The sequence below is a fragment of the Nyctereutes procyonoides genome, unplaced genomic scaffold, assembly GCF_905146905.1.
Source record: "Nyctereutes procyonoides isolate TBG_1078 unplaced genomic scaffold, NYPRO_anot_genome, whole genome shotgun sequence".
In the NCBI taxonomy this organism is placed as follows: domain Eukaryota; kingdom Metazoa; phylum Chordata; class Mammalia; order Carnivora; family Canidae; genus Nyctereutes; species Nyctereutes procyonoides.
Genome location: NW_026575142.1, coordinates 50,325,405 through 50,343,123, shown reverse-complemented (window position 1 = coordinate 50,343,123; position 17,719 = coordinate 50,325,405). Strand labels below are relative to the sequence as shown.

The window sequence follows — 17,719 nt, the reverse complement described above, 5'->3', positions numbered from 1 at the left end:
TAAAAATATAAACAAAAAAATAAAAATAAAAAAAGGCAAAAGGCCTGAGCCTCAACAAAGAAGATATACAGATGGCAAATAAGCATATAAAATGATGCTTTCCATCATATGTCATCAGGGAATGCAAACTAAAACAATGATGAGATACCGGAAAAAAAAAAAAGATGAGATACCACTATATACCTTCTAGAATGCCAAAATCCAAAGTACTGGCAACACCAAATACTGGTGAGGGTTTGCAGCAACAGGAATGCTCATCATTGCTGGTGGGAATGCAAAATGGTACAGCCACTTTGGAAGACACTTTGGTGGTTTCTTACAAAACTAAACATACTCTTACCATAAAAACTATGCAGCAGCTAGGTTCTTTGGTATTTACCCAAGTGAAACAAAAACTTATGTCCACATGAGACCCTGCACATGGATGTTTACAACAGCTTTATTCATAATTTCCAACACTTGGAAGCAACCAAGATGTCTTTCCAAAGGGGAATGGACAGATAAACTGGTCCATCCAGAAAATAGAATATTACTCAGAGCTAAAAGGAAATGAGCTATCAAGCCGTGAAAACACATGAAGAAATTGTACCTGCACGTTGTTAAGTGAAAAAAGCCAATGTGAAAGGGCTACATACTGTATGCTTCCAACTATATGACATTCCAGAAAAAGGGAAACTGTGGAGACAGTAAAAAGATCAGTGGTTGTGGAGGGATGGAGGGGCGAAAGGACTTTCAGGGCAGTGAAATGTATGTACGATACTCTAGTGGTAGATACATGTCATTATGCACACGTCCTAGCCTATGGAATGTGTGACGCCAAGAGTAAATCCTAATAGGAACTGTGGACTTAGGGTGAAAATCATGTGTCGACATAGGTTCATCGATTACAGCAAATGTAACACTGTAGTCAGGGATGCTGATAGTGGGGAAGGCTGTGCCCATGTGGGGACAGAGGCATATGGGTATTCTCTGTACCTTTTACTTAGGTTTTCTTGTGACCCTAAAACTACTCTAAAAATTAAAATCTGTTTAAAAGGAAAAGTCAGGGATCCCTGGGTGGCGCAGCGGTTTGGCGCCTGCCTTTGGCTCAGGGCGCGATCCTGGAGACCCGGGATCGAATCCCATATCGGGCTCCCGGTGCATGGAGCCTGCTTCTCCCTCTGCCTATGTCTCTGCCTCTCTCTCTCTCTCTCTCTCTCTCTGTGACTATCATAAATAAAAAAATAAAAAAAAATTAAAAAAAAATAAATAAAAGGAAAAGTCACTGTCATATGACCAAATGTATACAGCCAATAAATATGGTAAAAAAAATAAAAAATTAGAGAAATAGATTTCTGATACTAACTCCCCCACACAAGCCAGCAACTTATCTTGTGCATTCTCAGGGGATTTGCACCTTCTGTTCTGGAGCCCGTGTGACGTATGAATCCTCCTTTTGCAGGAGATGGGCTGTAATCTGTCTTTGTGCATGTGTCCCTGTCAGCCCACTATGAGACCGCTGGAAGGAGGCGGGCTGGAGCTGGCAAGATCCCTTAGGAGGTCAATCTTTTTTTACTTCCTCATTGAGTTCTTCTAGGCAATGGCTCAAGAGGGGGTGAAGTTGATAAAAAGGAATATAATGGAGGAAACAATAGAGGTGATGAACACATTGTTGCCCATTCCAGTTATAGCAGAGCTTGTCTCAGTGAGGACCAAAGGCCACAGAGTCCTGTATGGACTTTGGGTAAGGTGAGACTGGGGGAAAGGATGGCAGTGACCTAGTGAGGAAGAGGCCTCGTTTCCTCCAGAGATTGCTGCTGTTTCTTGTATCATCCCATTGCCTGCCCTTGAATCACCAAACTACTGCTTGCTCATTCCCGGCACTAATCCTTGCAGGCCCCGCGTGCCCCCAACAGAACCCCTTTGGCTGTGTCATCGTCTCTGTGCTCTCGTGTCCTCTTTTGCAAACAGACATACCATCAAGCATCCCTGTTTTGCCCAAATCTTTCTTTCCACTGTGCCTTCTGAAAGACCCTTCCCTTAGTAAATAAACCTCCATATGTTACTAGCCTCGTCATTTCCCAGGTTCAACCCAAGGAACAGCTGCTTCATAAAAACTGTGGAATAGCTGCTTACATCTGGTTAACATTGGCACCGTCTCCATTTCCCAGTGCTATTTCTGGGAGGGTTAGGCCGCGGTGCTTGCATAAAACCTGTTTCTTTGAGAGTCATGCCACATGGTTTTCATGCCTGAGTGCGTGCACATATGAATATGCCTACATACAAAATTAGAATCATATGATTGTAAAACCCGCCTTGTCATTTCAAAATATATGATGAATATTTTCCTACGTGAATTGTTACATTTTTGTAATATGATTTTAAATTTCTGTGTAGTAGTCCATCCATGAAATGGACGTAACAAAATTTAGTCAGTCATCGTTACAGAAAATCTATGTTGTTTACAATTTTTGCTCTTTCAGATAATGCTGTGATAAATATTTTATGTGTTTTATGTGAACATTTTAAGCTCTGGAAGGCCACGAGAAAAGGGTTAGAGTCACTACCTACTGAATGGAGATTTTTGTGTTCTCTCTCTATATATATACATATATTTATATATCATATAAATATATAAATATTTTGTATATTTATTATACATACATATACAAATTCTAGTAAGTCAGCATTGTATTTCACATATTCCTGGTGGTGCATGGGGGTTTGGGTTTGGGGACCTGGGTAGGGGGTAGGGAAAGAGCCAGAGGCAGGAGGAGCAGTATACTCTAGCACCAGCAATATTTTATGAAAACAATTAACTGGGAAACAGTGTTAAGAGTGCTATATTATATAGGTTACATAATCTTGCTTTAAATCTTAAAGACTAAAAAAATAGAATTTACCTTGTGATGAATGAAATTTTAATTTTTGGGTGACTGGGCATTATGGACCAAAATGGGGAAGATGCCAGGGATGGGAGTCAGTTTGCAAGAGAAGCAGCTGAGGATTGCACATAGAAAATAGTTGTATTTTACAATAGGTAAATTGCATGATTTTGAATCATGCAAATTTTAAATAGTGGGTTAGTAAAATAGCAATAAAGTCTCACCTTACACACAAAATTGAAAACAACTTGAATTCTCCAAATTTAAAAAATTAGCCAAAGATGGAATATGTTTTAAGTAAGTACATGGTAAGCCTTGTTTATGGCATTGCCATATGACTGTCCCATAAAAGAGAAATACCCAGCACCCTTTGTCAGTAGCATGGGAACCACATTTTTTTCATAAACAGCAAAATTTTGATGAGTGATTTTGATGACTGCTATTCAGTTAGTCTGTTTGATGTTATTATAGTTTGCAAATATTAGTATCATCCTAACATTCACCAAATATTGTTAATTGGTGACGGTGGTACAAGTACTGGAAAATACATCTGAAATGAAATAACCTTGGAACATGAGATAGATGTGATTAAAAAGCCACTAAGAAGGCAAGTAAATGAGATACATGCAATGCTATTAATTTAGGAGAGAACAGTCTGAAAAATGTTAAAGAGGATGCTGAGAAAATATAGAGTATTCATACAAAAATACATGCTGTAAGGGCAGGAGATTTAACAGCTCCATAACTCATCCTCTCTAATTTATGTTTATTTCTATGAAGACAATTTTCTCAAATACGCACATTTTGAATAATGCTGAGTCTTTAGGTATGCATCTATTAGATAAAATAAATCACATAGGAAATTGTTCTAGGTGAATATAAGTGAGGAAATCCTGGTGACATTTGGAAATGCAATGCTGAAATTAAAAAATAAGACCCAAACTGGAGCTGTAAAGTTATTTGCGAGACTGAGAGTTTAAATCATGAGACTTGCTAAGGAGAGAGTACACATTTAAGAGAAGGTCAAGACATAATCTTCTGAACTCATGAAGTTCAGAGGACAGGAAGAAAAGTAGGGAGGAAGGACCCTTAAGAACCTGGCATGTGTCAAGAAGGTTCCAAGCATATACTTCTAGCATCTTATTGAGTCCTCGCTGTTGCCCCCTGCCAGGCTACTGTGTACACCTGCTTGTAGAATGAGGGCAATGAGAAGTGAGACGTGAAGCAGCTTAGCCCAGGTCACTCAGGTCTGTCAGATTCACTGCTTTCTTGAGAGGCATGAGATCAAGGCATGGGTTAGCCTGACATCGAAAAATCAACTGCAGTGGCGCCTGGTGGCTCAGTCAGTTAAGTGGCCAACTTTTGATTTCGGCTCAGGTCATGATCTCAGAGTCGTGGGATGGAGCCCCATGTCAGGCTCCAAACTCAGTGGGGAGTCTGCTAGAGATTCCCTCTCTCCTTCTCCCTCTGCCCCTCCCCTGCTCATGAGCACACACACTCTGTCTCTCTAAAATAAAAAAAATAAATCTTAAAAAACAAAATGAAGAAGAAAAGAAAAATCAACTTCACGTTTTCAAGACAGAGAGGAGAGGCGTTGAGGTAACTCAAGTGAAATGAACCAGTGTCCTCTGCCTCGGTGAATGGCATCACCATCTACCCAGTTTGCAAAGCTACAAATCCAGGAGTCATCTTTCACTTTCCTCTTTCTCACCCCCACATCAAATTCATCAGGAACTCCTAGGATTTCTACCTGAAAACTACATCATAGCTTCACCACATCTCCTGCCCACCACCTTACCCTAAGTTATACATTATCTCTCCCTAGAAAGCTCCAGTCTCTTTCTATCCTGTGGCTGTTTTTACCCAGCTACAACCTCTTTTCCCTACAGCAAACAACAAATGAATGCTATTGATATTCGGGGCATTAGCTAATCATTATTCATTGTTGGAGCTTCATTACTGGGGCTGACCTGTCCATTTCAGAGTGTGTATCCTTGGCCTCTGGCCAGTAGCACCCCAAGTGCCTCCACTGACTTCCAAACATCCCTCTGGCGGAAAGGCGATATTGCTCAGCCCCACCTCACCCATCCCCAGGTTGAGATCCATGGTGGCTGGGTAATCTTCTAACATAAATCAGATTATGTCACTGACCTGGTTAAAAACTTTTGTGGTTTCCCATGGCACTGAGACTAACACTCCAATTCCTTCTGGGGACAGCAGAGCTGTTCATGACCTGCCCCTCATCTACTTCTTCAACCTCATCTCCTAGAGCCCACCTCCTTCTCCTCTTACCTGCACGGTCCAGTTGCCTCTCTCATCCTTGGCCACATCAACCTATGTCCTGCCTCTAGACCTTTGCGCCTACTAGTCCCCTGGAATAGCTAGCTCATCCTTGGGCTCTCCTTGATTGGCTCTTCTCTCTTCAGTCTTAGGCATTAGTGCTGCTGTAGGTGTGAGGCTGCCAGTGACCATTCTAGCTAAGATTGAAGGGAGGCTTTGCTGAGAGATGGAGGCAGGGAACAGACGATATCTTTTGAACCCCCAGATCCAGCTGTGTCTTAGGTGGGACTCATCCATTTGAATTGCCAATACACAAAGCAGTAACATTTCCCTTTTATTTCTCTTGGGTTGGGTATCTACCACCTGCCCTCCACGTGCTCCCTCACAGCAACACCTGTGTGTAGCCATGGTGGAAAGCGCCTGAGTCTTTTTTAGTGCTGGGTACAAGTTGCTTTTTCAGGGTGCTCTTGCGAGCTCCCTTAAGCAAGGACCAGACGTGCTCAAACCCTCCTGTTCCCAACTTTCTTCTAAATTCTCTCTCCCAGCATCTTGCCCCACCATCTCTTCTCTTCTTCTTCTTCTCTCTCTCCCCATCTTTTGCCCTAAATATGCTTTAAAATCCTCTTTCCAGAAAAGGAAATCTTCCCTCAACCTAGTTACCCTTTTGAATTACATCCTATCTCTCCCACTCTTAACCAACAAACTGCTTAAAAGAGAACGCATGAGCCCCTCCCTCCATTTCCTCTTCATATACCACCAGTCAACCCTCTGCAAGTAGGCCTTCACTCTCATCCTTTTGGTGAAACGGCATCTGCCAGTGGTCACTATGACCTCCAGTCAACTAACCCGTGGATTTTTCTCAGCCCTCAATCTCATTGCTCTTTCTGTAGCATTTAGTCCAGCTGATCATACCTTCCTCATCTTCCCTGGGCTTCTGAGATACCCAGTGGTTTTCCTACCTTCCTGGCCATTCCTTCTGGTTACTGGAGTATTGGCAAAACCTCTAAGCAACAGTAATAAGATATCAAGGCTTGATCTGGTTTCCTTGATTCAATTGAACTCACTCAAGTGATTGTTGGCCTCACCTCCTTAAAATTCCATCTGAAAGGGCTTATCATTAAGGTTACTCAGAATAACCTAATGCTAGTAGACAGTGAAATTGTCTAGACACCATTCTGTAATAGGAACTGTTTATTTCTTTATGCTGAGTACTTGGATAGTACCTACAAATGTCCACTGGATTTACCTGCCCAAGTATCCCTCCTCTATTCATACTACAAACCAGAGCTTTAACTTGAGGTCTTAAAATGGATTGGCTAAAAAGACCAATCCTCTATCATGACATGAAGTGTATACAGTATAATCAACATAAATAATGAAGAGATATAATTAAAATGAGGCTTCTGTGTTAATTACCAATCTCCCCTTACCTGGATATTGGGGAAAACCAATGGTTGGCTTGTACAAAGTTCAGGCACTGTGTCCTCCTTTAGCAATATTTTCTGACCCTCATGAAATGAAAAGGATTATTTTGTCATAAGGAAATGGGCACGTCCAATGGCTTGTGAGCAGGTCTTGGTCTAATTTTTTCCTGGGCATAGTAATACAGTGGATTTTTGTTTCATTTTATTTTTGTTTTCACTTAGATTTTGCTTAGGGACTTCTGTGATATGGTTATTTTGAAGACAGATCACATGTGAGCTTGGAGGGAAGAAGCAACAATCATGACCACATTTCAGCTTAGAACCTTCTTTATTAAGGAAGGTCTTCAGTCACTTTCATTAACAAGAAAATATGAAGTTGGCAAGAGCACCTCTCAAAGTCACAGTTCCAATTGTTTTTGTGAGGTCAAAGAAGGGAGAGAACACAATGGTGGTGGCTTAGCATCAAAACAATGACCATCAAGTTGCCAGCCTTATACCTTCCATGAAACATAACATTACCCCTCTGCTTCCATTCTCTGAAGAAGGAAGAGAAGTTGGGATTGCAGACTTGATATTAATCTAGACCTGCATAGCACCTGCTTCGATAGCAAACAAGGCCCCCACCCATACCCAGACTTGGACAAAATGGCGGCTATGTTCCTGGGCCAAATCTCCTCATCTCTGACCTACATCTAGATCTTGAAGTGTCTGATTCTCCCTGGGCAAGGATGGACCACTGGACCAGCAGCAACAGCAACGTCAGGGTGCACCACCTTGGGTACTTTCCCCACATGGAATGCTTCTCCTGAGGCTGACTCCACTGAGGCCACACCCATGAAGGCATGACGCAGGTCATAGTGTGCCCGGTGCTCTGGTAGGGGTGCCTCGGGAATTGCTACCACCACGGGTCCTACCACCAGGGCAGCTGCAGGCAGGTCAGGTGAAACTTCAGGCACAGTCACACCTGGGTCTGCCACAACGGTAGGGCCCACTGCTTCGGTGCCGTCTGGTTGGGGCTGCGGTATCAAAGGCTGGAGAGAGAACCATTTCTAGGTTAGCTACCTTTCTCCTCATAAGCAAGGCCACTCATGTTTCTGGAGGGCCCCTACCCAATTCTCTCACAGTAATAATTTTTATTTGTAAGGAATCTAGCAAAAAAGAACTACCAAGGTACAAAGGATTGCCTGCAGAGCCATGAGGGAGAGGTAACTGGCCTATAATAGCCCCTTTCTTACCAACTGTCTTGGTATCAGTGGACTTACATGTATATCCCACAAGACGAGCACCCTGCCTTATAGCTTTGACCAGCAGCATCACCCTGCTTGTCATCTACGACTGCAGGCACTGGGAGTTGTTGGGCACCAGTAGCATCTGGCTACCTGTGTAACTCAGAATACCACACCCAACCCCCTGCAAATAGAAATATGGACTTGTCAACCTCACACTAGATTTGGCTCTGTCCTGAAGCCACTAGCTCGTGGCAGGGGAAGGCATGGCTGAAATATCCTTTCATTTGTGGATGATTCCATATACCCAGGGCAATTTATATTGTGGGACTCAGAAGGACAGGGCAGCAAATGCCCCATAATTACTAACACTTCATAAATGTTAAGGGATCATTGTATTCTGAAGATGAGGGCAGGTATATCCATGATGTCCTTACCTGTGTTTGGAACACGGTGCAGGTCACTGCAACATCTTCCCCACCAACCTTCTCTGTGAGTGTTGCCTTACAGAAGCCATATTGCTGCCCACAGAAAGAGAAGAGTTATCTGAACTGGTTTCAAAAGTGGATTCTCTCCCCCAGTTTCACTGACACTCCAAGTCAAAGGAAAAAACTTAAATTCTTAATTCCCTAAATTTTTCCCCTAAAGTTTCTAGTTTCTGCTTGTAGAAGATATGCAATGTATATAATTCTAAATAGAAGGTAGAAAAATACAGATATGCTTTGAGATTCTAAGAGATCACCCATAAGAGGCGCCTGGGTGGCACAGTTGGTTAAGTGGCAGACTCTGGGTTTTGGCTCAGGTTGTGATCTCAGGGTCATGAGGTTGAGCCCCTCATTAGACTCCAAGCTCAGTGAGGGGTCTGCTCAAGATTCAGATTCTCTCCCTCTCCTTCTGCTCTTTCTGCTTGTGTTCTCTCTCAGAGAGAGAGACAGAGAGAGAGAGAGAGAGAGAGAGAGAGAGAGAGAGATATCACCCATCATCGCAGAAATTGTGGTGACCCAGGAGAACTTCTGTTAACATACATGTATTCTTTTTTAAAAAAAATATATTAAAAATCATTTAGAAATCGGGATCATGGTGACTATTTCATTTTGTATCCTGTGTTTTTCACTCACTGTAATATAACATTTTCTTATATCACTCATTTTTCTTTCAAAACTTAATTTTTAGGGTCTGTATAATTTTCTATTTTATCCAATGACCCCCTCCTGTTGGACATTCGGGTCTCTTTTGGGTCATTTTGAATCAATAATAAATCATCTTATTAGATACATTTCTGTCAAACATCTCTGATGATCTCTTTAGGCTAAATCCCTAGAAGTGGACATTACAGCATCAAGGGACTTAAAAGATTTCATATTGGAGGTGTACCTAGAAAATCTACAACACGCTTCTGGCAACCGGATATGACTTGGCCTAGTGAGGAAACAGCCTCTATCTCTCTCCTGACTCCATGGACGCCCAGTGGGGGAGATGACTTGGTGACAGTTCCTAAGCGAGGAGGTGACACCACCAAGGAAGGCCCAGCATAACCCAGCCCCACGGGGAGGGAGTATTTTTCACTGTCATCTGTCTTCCACGGCCCCAAGACACTAGCTCTAAGAACGCCCTGTTCTACAGCCGGTTTTGCCATCTCCATGGCTTGGCCTGCTCACCTTTTCTGCCAGCAGGTTGCACTTGGCTGGATCTGTGACCTCTGCAGCAACACAGTCTGTGGCAGCCACTGCAAACTCCACATATGTGGAAGGTGGAAGAGGCTGAGGAGAATACATGAAAATGTTTATGAGGCAACATGACTTGACCTGAAAAGGCAGGGAAGCTGAGGCTGGAAGGCAGCAGCGAGGGCACCAATGCTGCACGCTCCAGGGAGTGCCACTCGTATGGACCACTCTGAGCAGCCAGGAAACACAGCCCCAGTGGCTGCCACAGGTCAGTCATTGTGGCACTGTGTTCCGAAGCCCGTGTATACAGAGGTGAAGGAGGTACAGGTATCCACTGCCCATCATTCAGGGCAGAGCTGAGCTTTCAGAGAGGAAGCAGGAACCCAGAGGGCCCACCTTAATATTAATTTCAGGTTCAATATATTAGTTTTAGTACAATACAGTGATTCACAGCCTTCCCTCTAGGGGCTGCACTTGGAGTCCTAAAGTTCAGGTTACTCCACGATGGGGCGGGAAAGTGGAGATGAACACCTCTCCCACCTATCCTATCATATAGAGCATGATCCAATGGAAAATCTAAAGAAAAGGAGAGAAGACTCCTGTGCTTTTCTCTCTTGTACTGTATGGGTGCTTACAACGATAATGTTGTGTTTGGTATAATACCTGTTACAAATGTTGTGTTTGGTATAATAACATAACCAATGTTATTTGGCAGAGTCTGGGGTGAGGGTTTCTGAGAATCATGTATTCTGGTTAATTAGAATCACCATTCATGTTGATGCTTACAACAGTAATGTTGCCTTTGGCATAATACATATTACAAATGTTGTATTTGGTATAATAACATAACCAGTGCCATTTGGCGTAGTCTGGGGTGGGGGTTTCTGAGAATCATGTATTCCGGTTAATTAGAATCACCACCTACACCTAGAATGCATTTCCAAGGATGCCATCCTGGCATCCAGAAGACCAATTTTCTTAAATATTAGAATTCTGTTGCAGTCAAATGTGCTAAATAATCCACTGTACAATGAGATTTTTTTTTTCAACAGCTCAGGAGGCCCTTTAGGACCTTGCTGCTACACGCCCACTTGTGTAAGCAGGCTCCCACCTCAGTAAGTATCAGTTACTGAGGATCCGCATCAATGCTGTGGGGTAAGGACTTGGAACCCCGTGGATGTATAGCGAGTGCTTCTGGATAACGCAGGGACGGTCCCCACTGCACCGCAAGCCAACTAGGCCTGAGAGAGCCAGGCCAGGCAGAGGCAGGCTCTTTCATGTTAGGGTGACACCGCGGAGGAAGGCCCAGCATAACCCAGCCCCACGGGGGTGACCAATGCTGTAGGGTGGCTCCGCACGGGTGACAGGCTGACAGTTCCTGGGACCCTGGTGACCCCCGGTGTCCTCACACCCTCATACCCCTACGGATCCTATCTTTCCCCGGTCTCCCACCACCCGCTGCCCCTGCACCTGCTGTGTCCCTCCCAGCTGTTTTAGCGCCCACATTCCCCAGGTGCCACCAAGCTGCCCAGAGGTCTGTCCCGAGGTCTCAGCCCTACCGTCAGTTGAGCCCTGGAGACTTCCACAAGCCGAAAATAGGAGCCGTTGCTCTGAGCGTTGAAGGCGGTCAGCGCAGCGTCCACGGCGTGCACCACCCTGGTGTCGTTCAGCGGCGCCAGCAGGGGACACTGTGGGCACACCTTGCGCACGTCCTCGGCTGAGTCTACGCACACAGGAGAACCAAATCTGGGTTGTCCTTCTGTTCTCCGGGGGCATTCTCCCCACGCCCTGCTTATTTTGAAAGGCCTGGGACAGGCTCCAAAAGGCTCCAGGTGCTTTCTCTGCTGCTCACTAAATCTTCAGGTGGCTCCCGCCCTGCTGACTTTAGTGCAGGAGCCCCTCTCAACAAGGGCAATTTTCACCTCCAATGACAACCGTTCCTTAAAAAGAACAGGTTCACAATGCCAGCTCCCAGGAAATCGGACTCCTTCTTTTCCCCACCAACAAAGTGGCTAAAACTTGCTTACGTTGAAAACAATTCAGGCCCCTTCCCCACTCTCTCCGCAAGGTACAAATAAGAAAAACTCATCATCATCTCTACCTGGGCTGGAATCGCATTTTGCAAATAACACGGTAAACTGGCCATCCTGTTTCAGCAGCCGGAAATCACAGTCCCCTTCCACAGCCTGGAGAAATAAACCCATGGTGAGGGCTCAGGAGGAGGGCTGGCCTTTCCTTTGTGGCTGGGAGCCCTGGGGGTGGTGGGTGGGGGGTTCCTCAGACGTGGTTGTCCAAGACAAGCCTCATGAAGTCACCTTGACTGAGTGGTATTGAAACATGATGCTCCCTGGTTTCGGAAAGGGCCACAACAAGAAGGTTGAACTGCTGTAAAAACCAGCCCGAGGGAAGGCAGCCTCAAACAGTAATTCTAGCAGCCTCACACTGGCTAGCCATGAAGACGGGCTGGGAAGCTGGGTGAGACGGGTCTGCACTTTGCAGAACCACCGGGGACCCTGGATGGCTGGGGCACCATCCACAGTCACCCGAAGAGGGGCACTCACATGCTGCATCTGCGGCCTCACGGTGCAGTTGGCCAGGGGCGTGGGGTCCAGTACATGGCAGGTGGTTTCCAGGGTGTCTATTTCGAGCTCAAACACCTCTCCCATTGGCCGCTGTGGAGACACAGAATGAAGCCGTGAGCAGCCTATTCCTCTGATCCCATGGAGTGAGCCAAAGTACGAGCCCCCATTGGGCTTGAAGTCAGCTCTGTTGGACAGGTGGGGGGGAAGTCACTCCTGTTAGTCGGCACCTCCACCCAGTGCTGCCCTGGCCTGTGGACAGGACGACAGCCAGGGCTTCTCAGGTCCTCCCTGTTGGCTGGGCAGGCTCTAGATGGTGTTTGCAAGGAGGAAGGGACCATGGGCTTGGGCAGGTTGCTGGAACCACAGTCATCATTCTGAGCTCTCTTTGGAAGCTAAAACTGAGCATTGATACTTATTTAATTTTTAAAATTTCACCCTTCAAGCGATGCTTTGCAAAAATCAGCTTTGGAATTTTTTTTCAATCAAGTGGCAAAGTAAGGTGGCGTAGGCTAATACCTTACTGTCTCCTCTTTCTCTTCTCCATCCCTCTCTCCTCCCTCTACTTCTTTCTGCCTTCCCTCTCACCATCAACTTCCCCCTCTGCCCCATTTTTCCTTTCCTTCCTAAAGGAAAAGTTGTCCTTGGCTTTTTGTTCTGGGGATTGTTGAGGCCTGGGCGCCAAGGTGCTGCTCTCTACTGTCCCCTGCTGGGGATGAGGGGGCACAGCGAGCCGCCCTCTGACCCCTAGGAAACTCGGAAGGAGTAGCAGGGAAGGCAGAGAGAGCTGGGGCAGCTTGGTAAGTCCTTGTAGCTGTTCCTGGCGTTTCGTCTGTTTCTGCATCCTTTCTCCAAACCCTGGAAAATCCAGAAAGTACAAGTATGCTTTTTAAAAAATTTTAGTTCAGCTCTGCTTGCCTCTCACATGGGTTCTGGCTGAGTCACTAGTATCCAAACCTCCTCTCCGGGAGGAAGCTGTGTTTTATGATGTGCAGACATGCCCAAGTTGAACTTCCTTGACAACACGCAGGGCTGCAGTGAACAGGAGCCTGGTGCTCTCTGGTTGCTCTAGCGAAGCCCCTCTCAAGCTCTGCCGTTAGTGAAAATTGCAATGTCCGTTCATTACTTTCCCTCGAATATACATGTCGTGTGTTTGTTTTCCCCCTGAAGTCATTGGTGTTTCCTCCAAACCCCCACTGTGCTACAGTATGGTTGCAGCAATCCTAAAATGCATCCTGATTTCAAATATTTTGTCCCATTGTGAGATCAGGTGTTAGGGCAGACATTCTGCCTATCCTCCCCTCTGGACTGTAAATTTCTTTTTTTAAAAAAAAATTTATTTATTTATGATAGTCGCAGAGAGAGAGAGAGAGAGAGAGAGAGAGAGGCAGAGACACAGGCAGAGGGAGAAGCAGGCTCCATGCACCGGGAGCCTGATGTGGGATTCGATCCCGGGTCTCCAGGATCGCGCCCTGGGCCAAAGGCAGGCGCCAAACCGCTGCGCCACCCAGGGATCCCTGGACTGTAAATTTCTTGTGGGCACTGTGTCTTTCTCACTTTTGTGTTAGGTTGAACCATTAAAATGCCAATATTTGACTGCTTTTAATATACAAAAAGAGCAATTTTCTAGGGTTCCACTTAATATCTCATGGCACCTGCCATGGTTCTTACTCATGGAAGGTTTAAAATCAATGTTTGCTGAAAGAATTAACTCTCCTCGGATATAAAATCTAATTTCAAAATAGACAGTAGACATACACCTTTTCCCCACTGCTCCAAATCTCTCAGCTGACCCCAAGGCATATTTCCCAGCTTAATCTTTATTATCACTGGCTTCAGACTATACTGGTTACTTGTCTAGTATATGAAGAGGTAAACCCCATTGGTTCGACATTTCCTTCTGGGAGGTGGGTACCTGTCTTTGGGAGGTAACTTGTGTAGAGGAAAGAGCATGGTTCTAGAATCAAATCCCAGCTGGATGCTTCCAGATTATATGATCCTGAACAACAACAAAACGCCCTAATATGTCAGAGGCTTGGTTTCCCCTCATGTAAGGCAAGGTCCATACACAGCCCATGGGACTGGGGGACAGGAGAGGTAAGGAGATGGTGTATGTGGAGGGGCCTGGCCACCTAGTAGATGATTGTCAAATGCTAGTTTCATTCATTCTCAGTCTCCATCCAGAGAAAGCAAAGAGAGAGAAGTGATTTCCAGTCAACTAGAATCCTGTATTTTGTGCATATAGTTTTTCTAGCAAACTCCACTTTCTCCCTGTAATGTTCAGTGTCATTTGAAGACTTTTCTTGTCTCACACACCTCCCCGCCCCCATCCAGCACCCTCTGGAGATCCAGGACTACAGCCCAGAATGCCTCTTTGTTTCCCCACTTGCCCCCTCCCTCACTCTTGGGAAGAAACCAGAGAATTTGGCTCCCCCTGCAGTTTCATTGTGCTCAGAGATGTGATCTTTGAGACATGCAGTTGAGCTCCACACACAGGTTTTCTCAGCTCATACCCAGCAGGTTCACTTACCCGAGGCCACACCTTCACTTTGTCAATCTGGTTCAAGGTGTGCTTGTAGCCTCGAAGAACATGGTTATTGATGTAGTCCACAGCCACCAGGGCTGCTTGCTCTGTTTCTGGGTCATCACAGTCCAGTTCCCTATAAACCAGAGCTGGCCCCACTGGGACAGAATGGCAGCCCCAGAGCTGAGCAAGGCAAAGGAACAGGGCGAGGGACTTCATGGCTGCTCCAGAGAGGCCCTAGCAGGTAGGCAGATGGCTGGAAGCTTCAGGACAAGCCCAGGTGCTCTTGCTCCAAAAAGTAGGCCGATGGAGGGCCGAGGGCTTTATTTATCTGCCGGAGCCCGCTGGAGGAATTGCATAAGGACGTGGGATGATTTCTGTTCTGGTTCCAAGTAAACCCCTGCAAACATCAGCTCTGGAAAAGCAAACAGGTTAGGACATCACTGGTCCCCAAGAAATCTGCCAAAGTCAATGCTGCTGGGGGTGGGCGGAAGGGGGTGGAGATGCTCCAAAGTCGGCTTGGAACATGGAAGAGATGAGATTTGCACCATGGCGAGGAGGGGCCCGCACCACCAGCCCCATTGTGCTCTGAGTTCAGCAGCAGAGGGAGCACCCCCTACTGGAGCAGAGCATGTGGAAGGGGGGAGGGTGGGGGTGGTGGGTGGCTGTGAGGGGAAAGTGGGGATAGGCAGCAATGTGATAAAATCCTCTAATGTCAGCAAGAATGATCTCCTCCTGGAGGGAAAACAAGGCTTAGAGCTGTAGCAAAGATGGAGATGATCTAGAGTGACCAGGAAGAGTTATGGGAGGTGCTAAGGTCTTGGGTAAGAGCCTTGAAGAAAAGAGGGAAGGAAGGGAGAGATTACTGCCTGCAGTGTGGAACAGGGGTGAGAGAAGGGGCTTCCTGTGGCAGGGCTGGGTGGGGCTCTCTACCCCCTCAGACCACATTGCCAAGGCCTTGCACAGATGGGCACTGACCTGGGTCTCCTGGGTGGCTGGGTGTAACTGGGGCCCCCAGCCAGTGCACAAGTGCCACAAAGGGGAGCCCCAGTCCAACAGCCACTCCTCTGGCAAAGCTCTGGGTTTGAGGCCTTCACTGCAGGCTGAGATGCTTTGGGGGCAGCTAAGAATATAAATGCCTCTATAATGCCCTTCACAGCCTTAGCAGAATTAGAGTGAGTCTTGATGGCCAGAGCACAGGGTCATGGTGTTGGTTCCAGGCAGTGCTTGTAAGTGGCTCTTGACAAACCCTGGAGTGACCTACAGGAGGGTGGGCAGGACAGTGAGAGGCTTGGAAAAAATCATAGAAAGACATGGCTTGGTTTAGCCCAGAGCAAAGAAGCCCTAACACGAAGATCCCACATGTTCTTCAAATATTTAGAGTTCACCACTGTGTGTGGATGGATCTGTTATGTTCTCTGATATTGAGAATGACATTTCATCTTTAAAAAGGAGACACTTTCTACAAGGAAACTTAATCATATGGATCTGCTGGGAGTTGAAAGGTAAGCAAGGGTGAAGTGAGATATAGGGCCAAGAAGGTAGATGTAAGGGTATTTTCCTAGTTATGCCCAGGTGCTCATATGGTCCTATGGAATCTTTTTTTTTATTTTTAAGATTTTATTTATTCACAAGAGACACAGAGAGAGGCAGAGGCATAGCAGAGGGAGATGCAGGCTCCCCACGAGGATTTTGATGCGGGGCTCCATCCCAGGACCCTGGATCACGACCTGAACCAAAGGCAGATGCTCAACCCCTGACCCACCCAGGTGCCCTGATCCCATGGAATCTTAATGACAGAGGCTCAGAAGCTGTGGTCGGGATTCCAGGTTCTCTCTGAGAGTGAAGTCCTTGCTCTTAGGGACCCACAACAAGCTCTGGTCATCTAGCAATATGATCCTCAGGACCAAGGGTGACTTCCCACCCCTCTTATGCAACTTTGTGTGGATGCAATGCTTTTCTTTTAAATAATGTTTTAAGATACAAAATATGGTCATTACTAAAAATTTGAAAAGTCACGAAAATGTGTGCAGTGAGTACACACTTCATATGTCATAAGCTCAGGTGTACAAAATACTACTTTATTGGCCACACACACATGAGTCTGAGCCCTCTTTTGTGAAATTTAATCTAGTCACTTATAGGTAACCTGATTTCCCAGGTGCTTCATTGCAATCCAGTCCCATTTAGGTTTGCCCCTTATGCTTCTTCTGCCCCCCTGGGGTTAGAAGGAAGCCTGAGTGGGGAGGGGAAGACTTCCGCAAATACCACTTTCCTTTATAGTAGGGCAGAGACTGATGTCTGCCTTTGCAGCTAGGGTGTGCACTGGCCCCTTCTGCCGGGTAACCCATCTCCTCTGGCGCCCAGGTGCACCCACCTGCATGTCCACCCACAAGCTAAGATCCTGCCTGCCCCCATTTGGTCCGTAGCAAGACATCCCTCCTGCATCCTCTGATCAGGGGTCCCTTTGTCTCAGCTCTGGGACCCTTTCTAGACCAAAGGCCTTTTTCTTAGCTAAGCACTGCCCTCTTGGTTAAGCTTGGGGAAACTTGGCTATTTTGTCCACCCCGGGTATGGGGGGCTTCATGAAGCTGCATCTAAGCCCATCTGCCCAGACACTGCAGTCGTGATGGCTCTGCCACTGCTCTGGTGCCATCCCGCTTTGCAGGAGACTTTTCCCTATGATGTGATGTCTCCCTGTGCTGCCCATGAGCCCCCTCCTGCCCCCCACGCCTGAAGGGAGGTTCGGGTTTCCTATGCCTTGGGATTCTCAAACTCTTCTGGGGGTGATTCTGCAGCCATCCCCGCCTCACGGTGCAGAGGGGGGTGGGTAGGAAAAAAGTCCTGTTGGATCATTCGTTTTGATCATCTTTTCTTGCACTTGGAGCACTTCTTTTGGCATCTTCGTTCTTAGATCTTCCATCGGTGACAATTTCTGAAGCACGAGGTATTGTTTTGTTTCACTGATGCTAGAAAAACAAAGCCTGTGGTAAAAGAGCAATTGATACCTCATCTATCATCCTGTCAAAACTCATCCACAATCTCATTACCCAGAGGTCAACAGTGCCAATGTCTCTTTTTCTTTCCTTCTTTTTGAACAGTGCCAGTGGTTTGTCATACAGATGTTATCTCCATCTTGGGTGTTTTTTTCTATACAA

The 17,719-nt window shown here is 46.1% G+C and overlaps 1 protein-coding gene across 1 annotated transcript; it reads right to left on the bottom strand.

Annotated features, from left to right (window-relative positions):
* Window positions 1–6,877: 6,877 nt before the first annotated feature.
* On the bottom strand, window positions 6,878–14,875 carry AHSG (alpha 2-HS glycoprotein). The gene is made up of 7 exons (XM_055308437.1): window positions 14,568–14,875; window positions 12,020–12,130; window positions 11,560–11,644; window positions 11,018–11,181; window positions 9,453–9,554; window positions 8,232–8,315; window positions 6,878–7,599 (listed from the first exon to the last, which is right to left on the bottom strand). Exons 1-7 carry the CDS (start codon window positions 14,778–14,780, stop codon window positions 7,261–7,263), a joined length of 1,098 nt encoding a protein of 365 aa, XP_055164412.1. The 5' UTR covers window positions 14,781–14,875; the 3' UTR covers window positions 6,878–7,260.
* Window positions 14,876–17,719: the final 2,844 nt, after the last annotated feature.

Bases quoted from the DNA above. Each gene is read 5' to 3' on its own strand.
- AHSG (XM_055308437.1), bottom strand. From the start codon at position 14,780: ATGAAGTCCCTCGCCCTGTTCCTTTGCCTTGCTCAGCTCTGGGGCTGC. The intron at 12,131-14,567 runs GTAAGTGAACCT...GTGTCTCCACAG, and splicing joins AAGTGAAGGTGTGGCCTCGG to CGGCCAATGGGAGAGGTGTT. The intron at 9,555-11,017 runs GTAGGGCTGAGA...TATTCTCCTCAG, and splicing joins TCTCCAGGGCTCAACTGACG to CCTCTTCCACCTTCCACATA.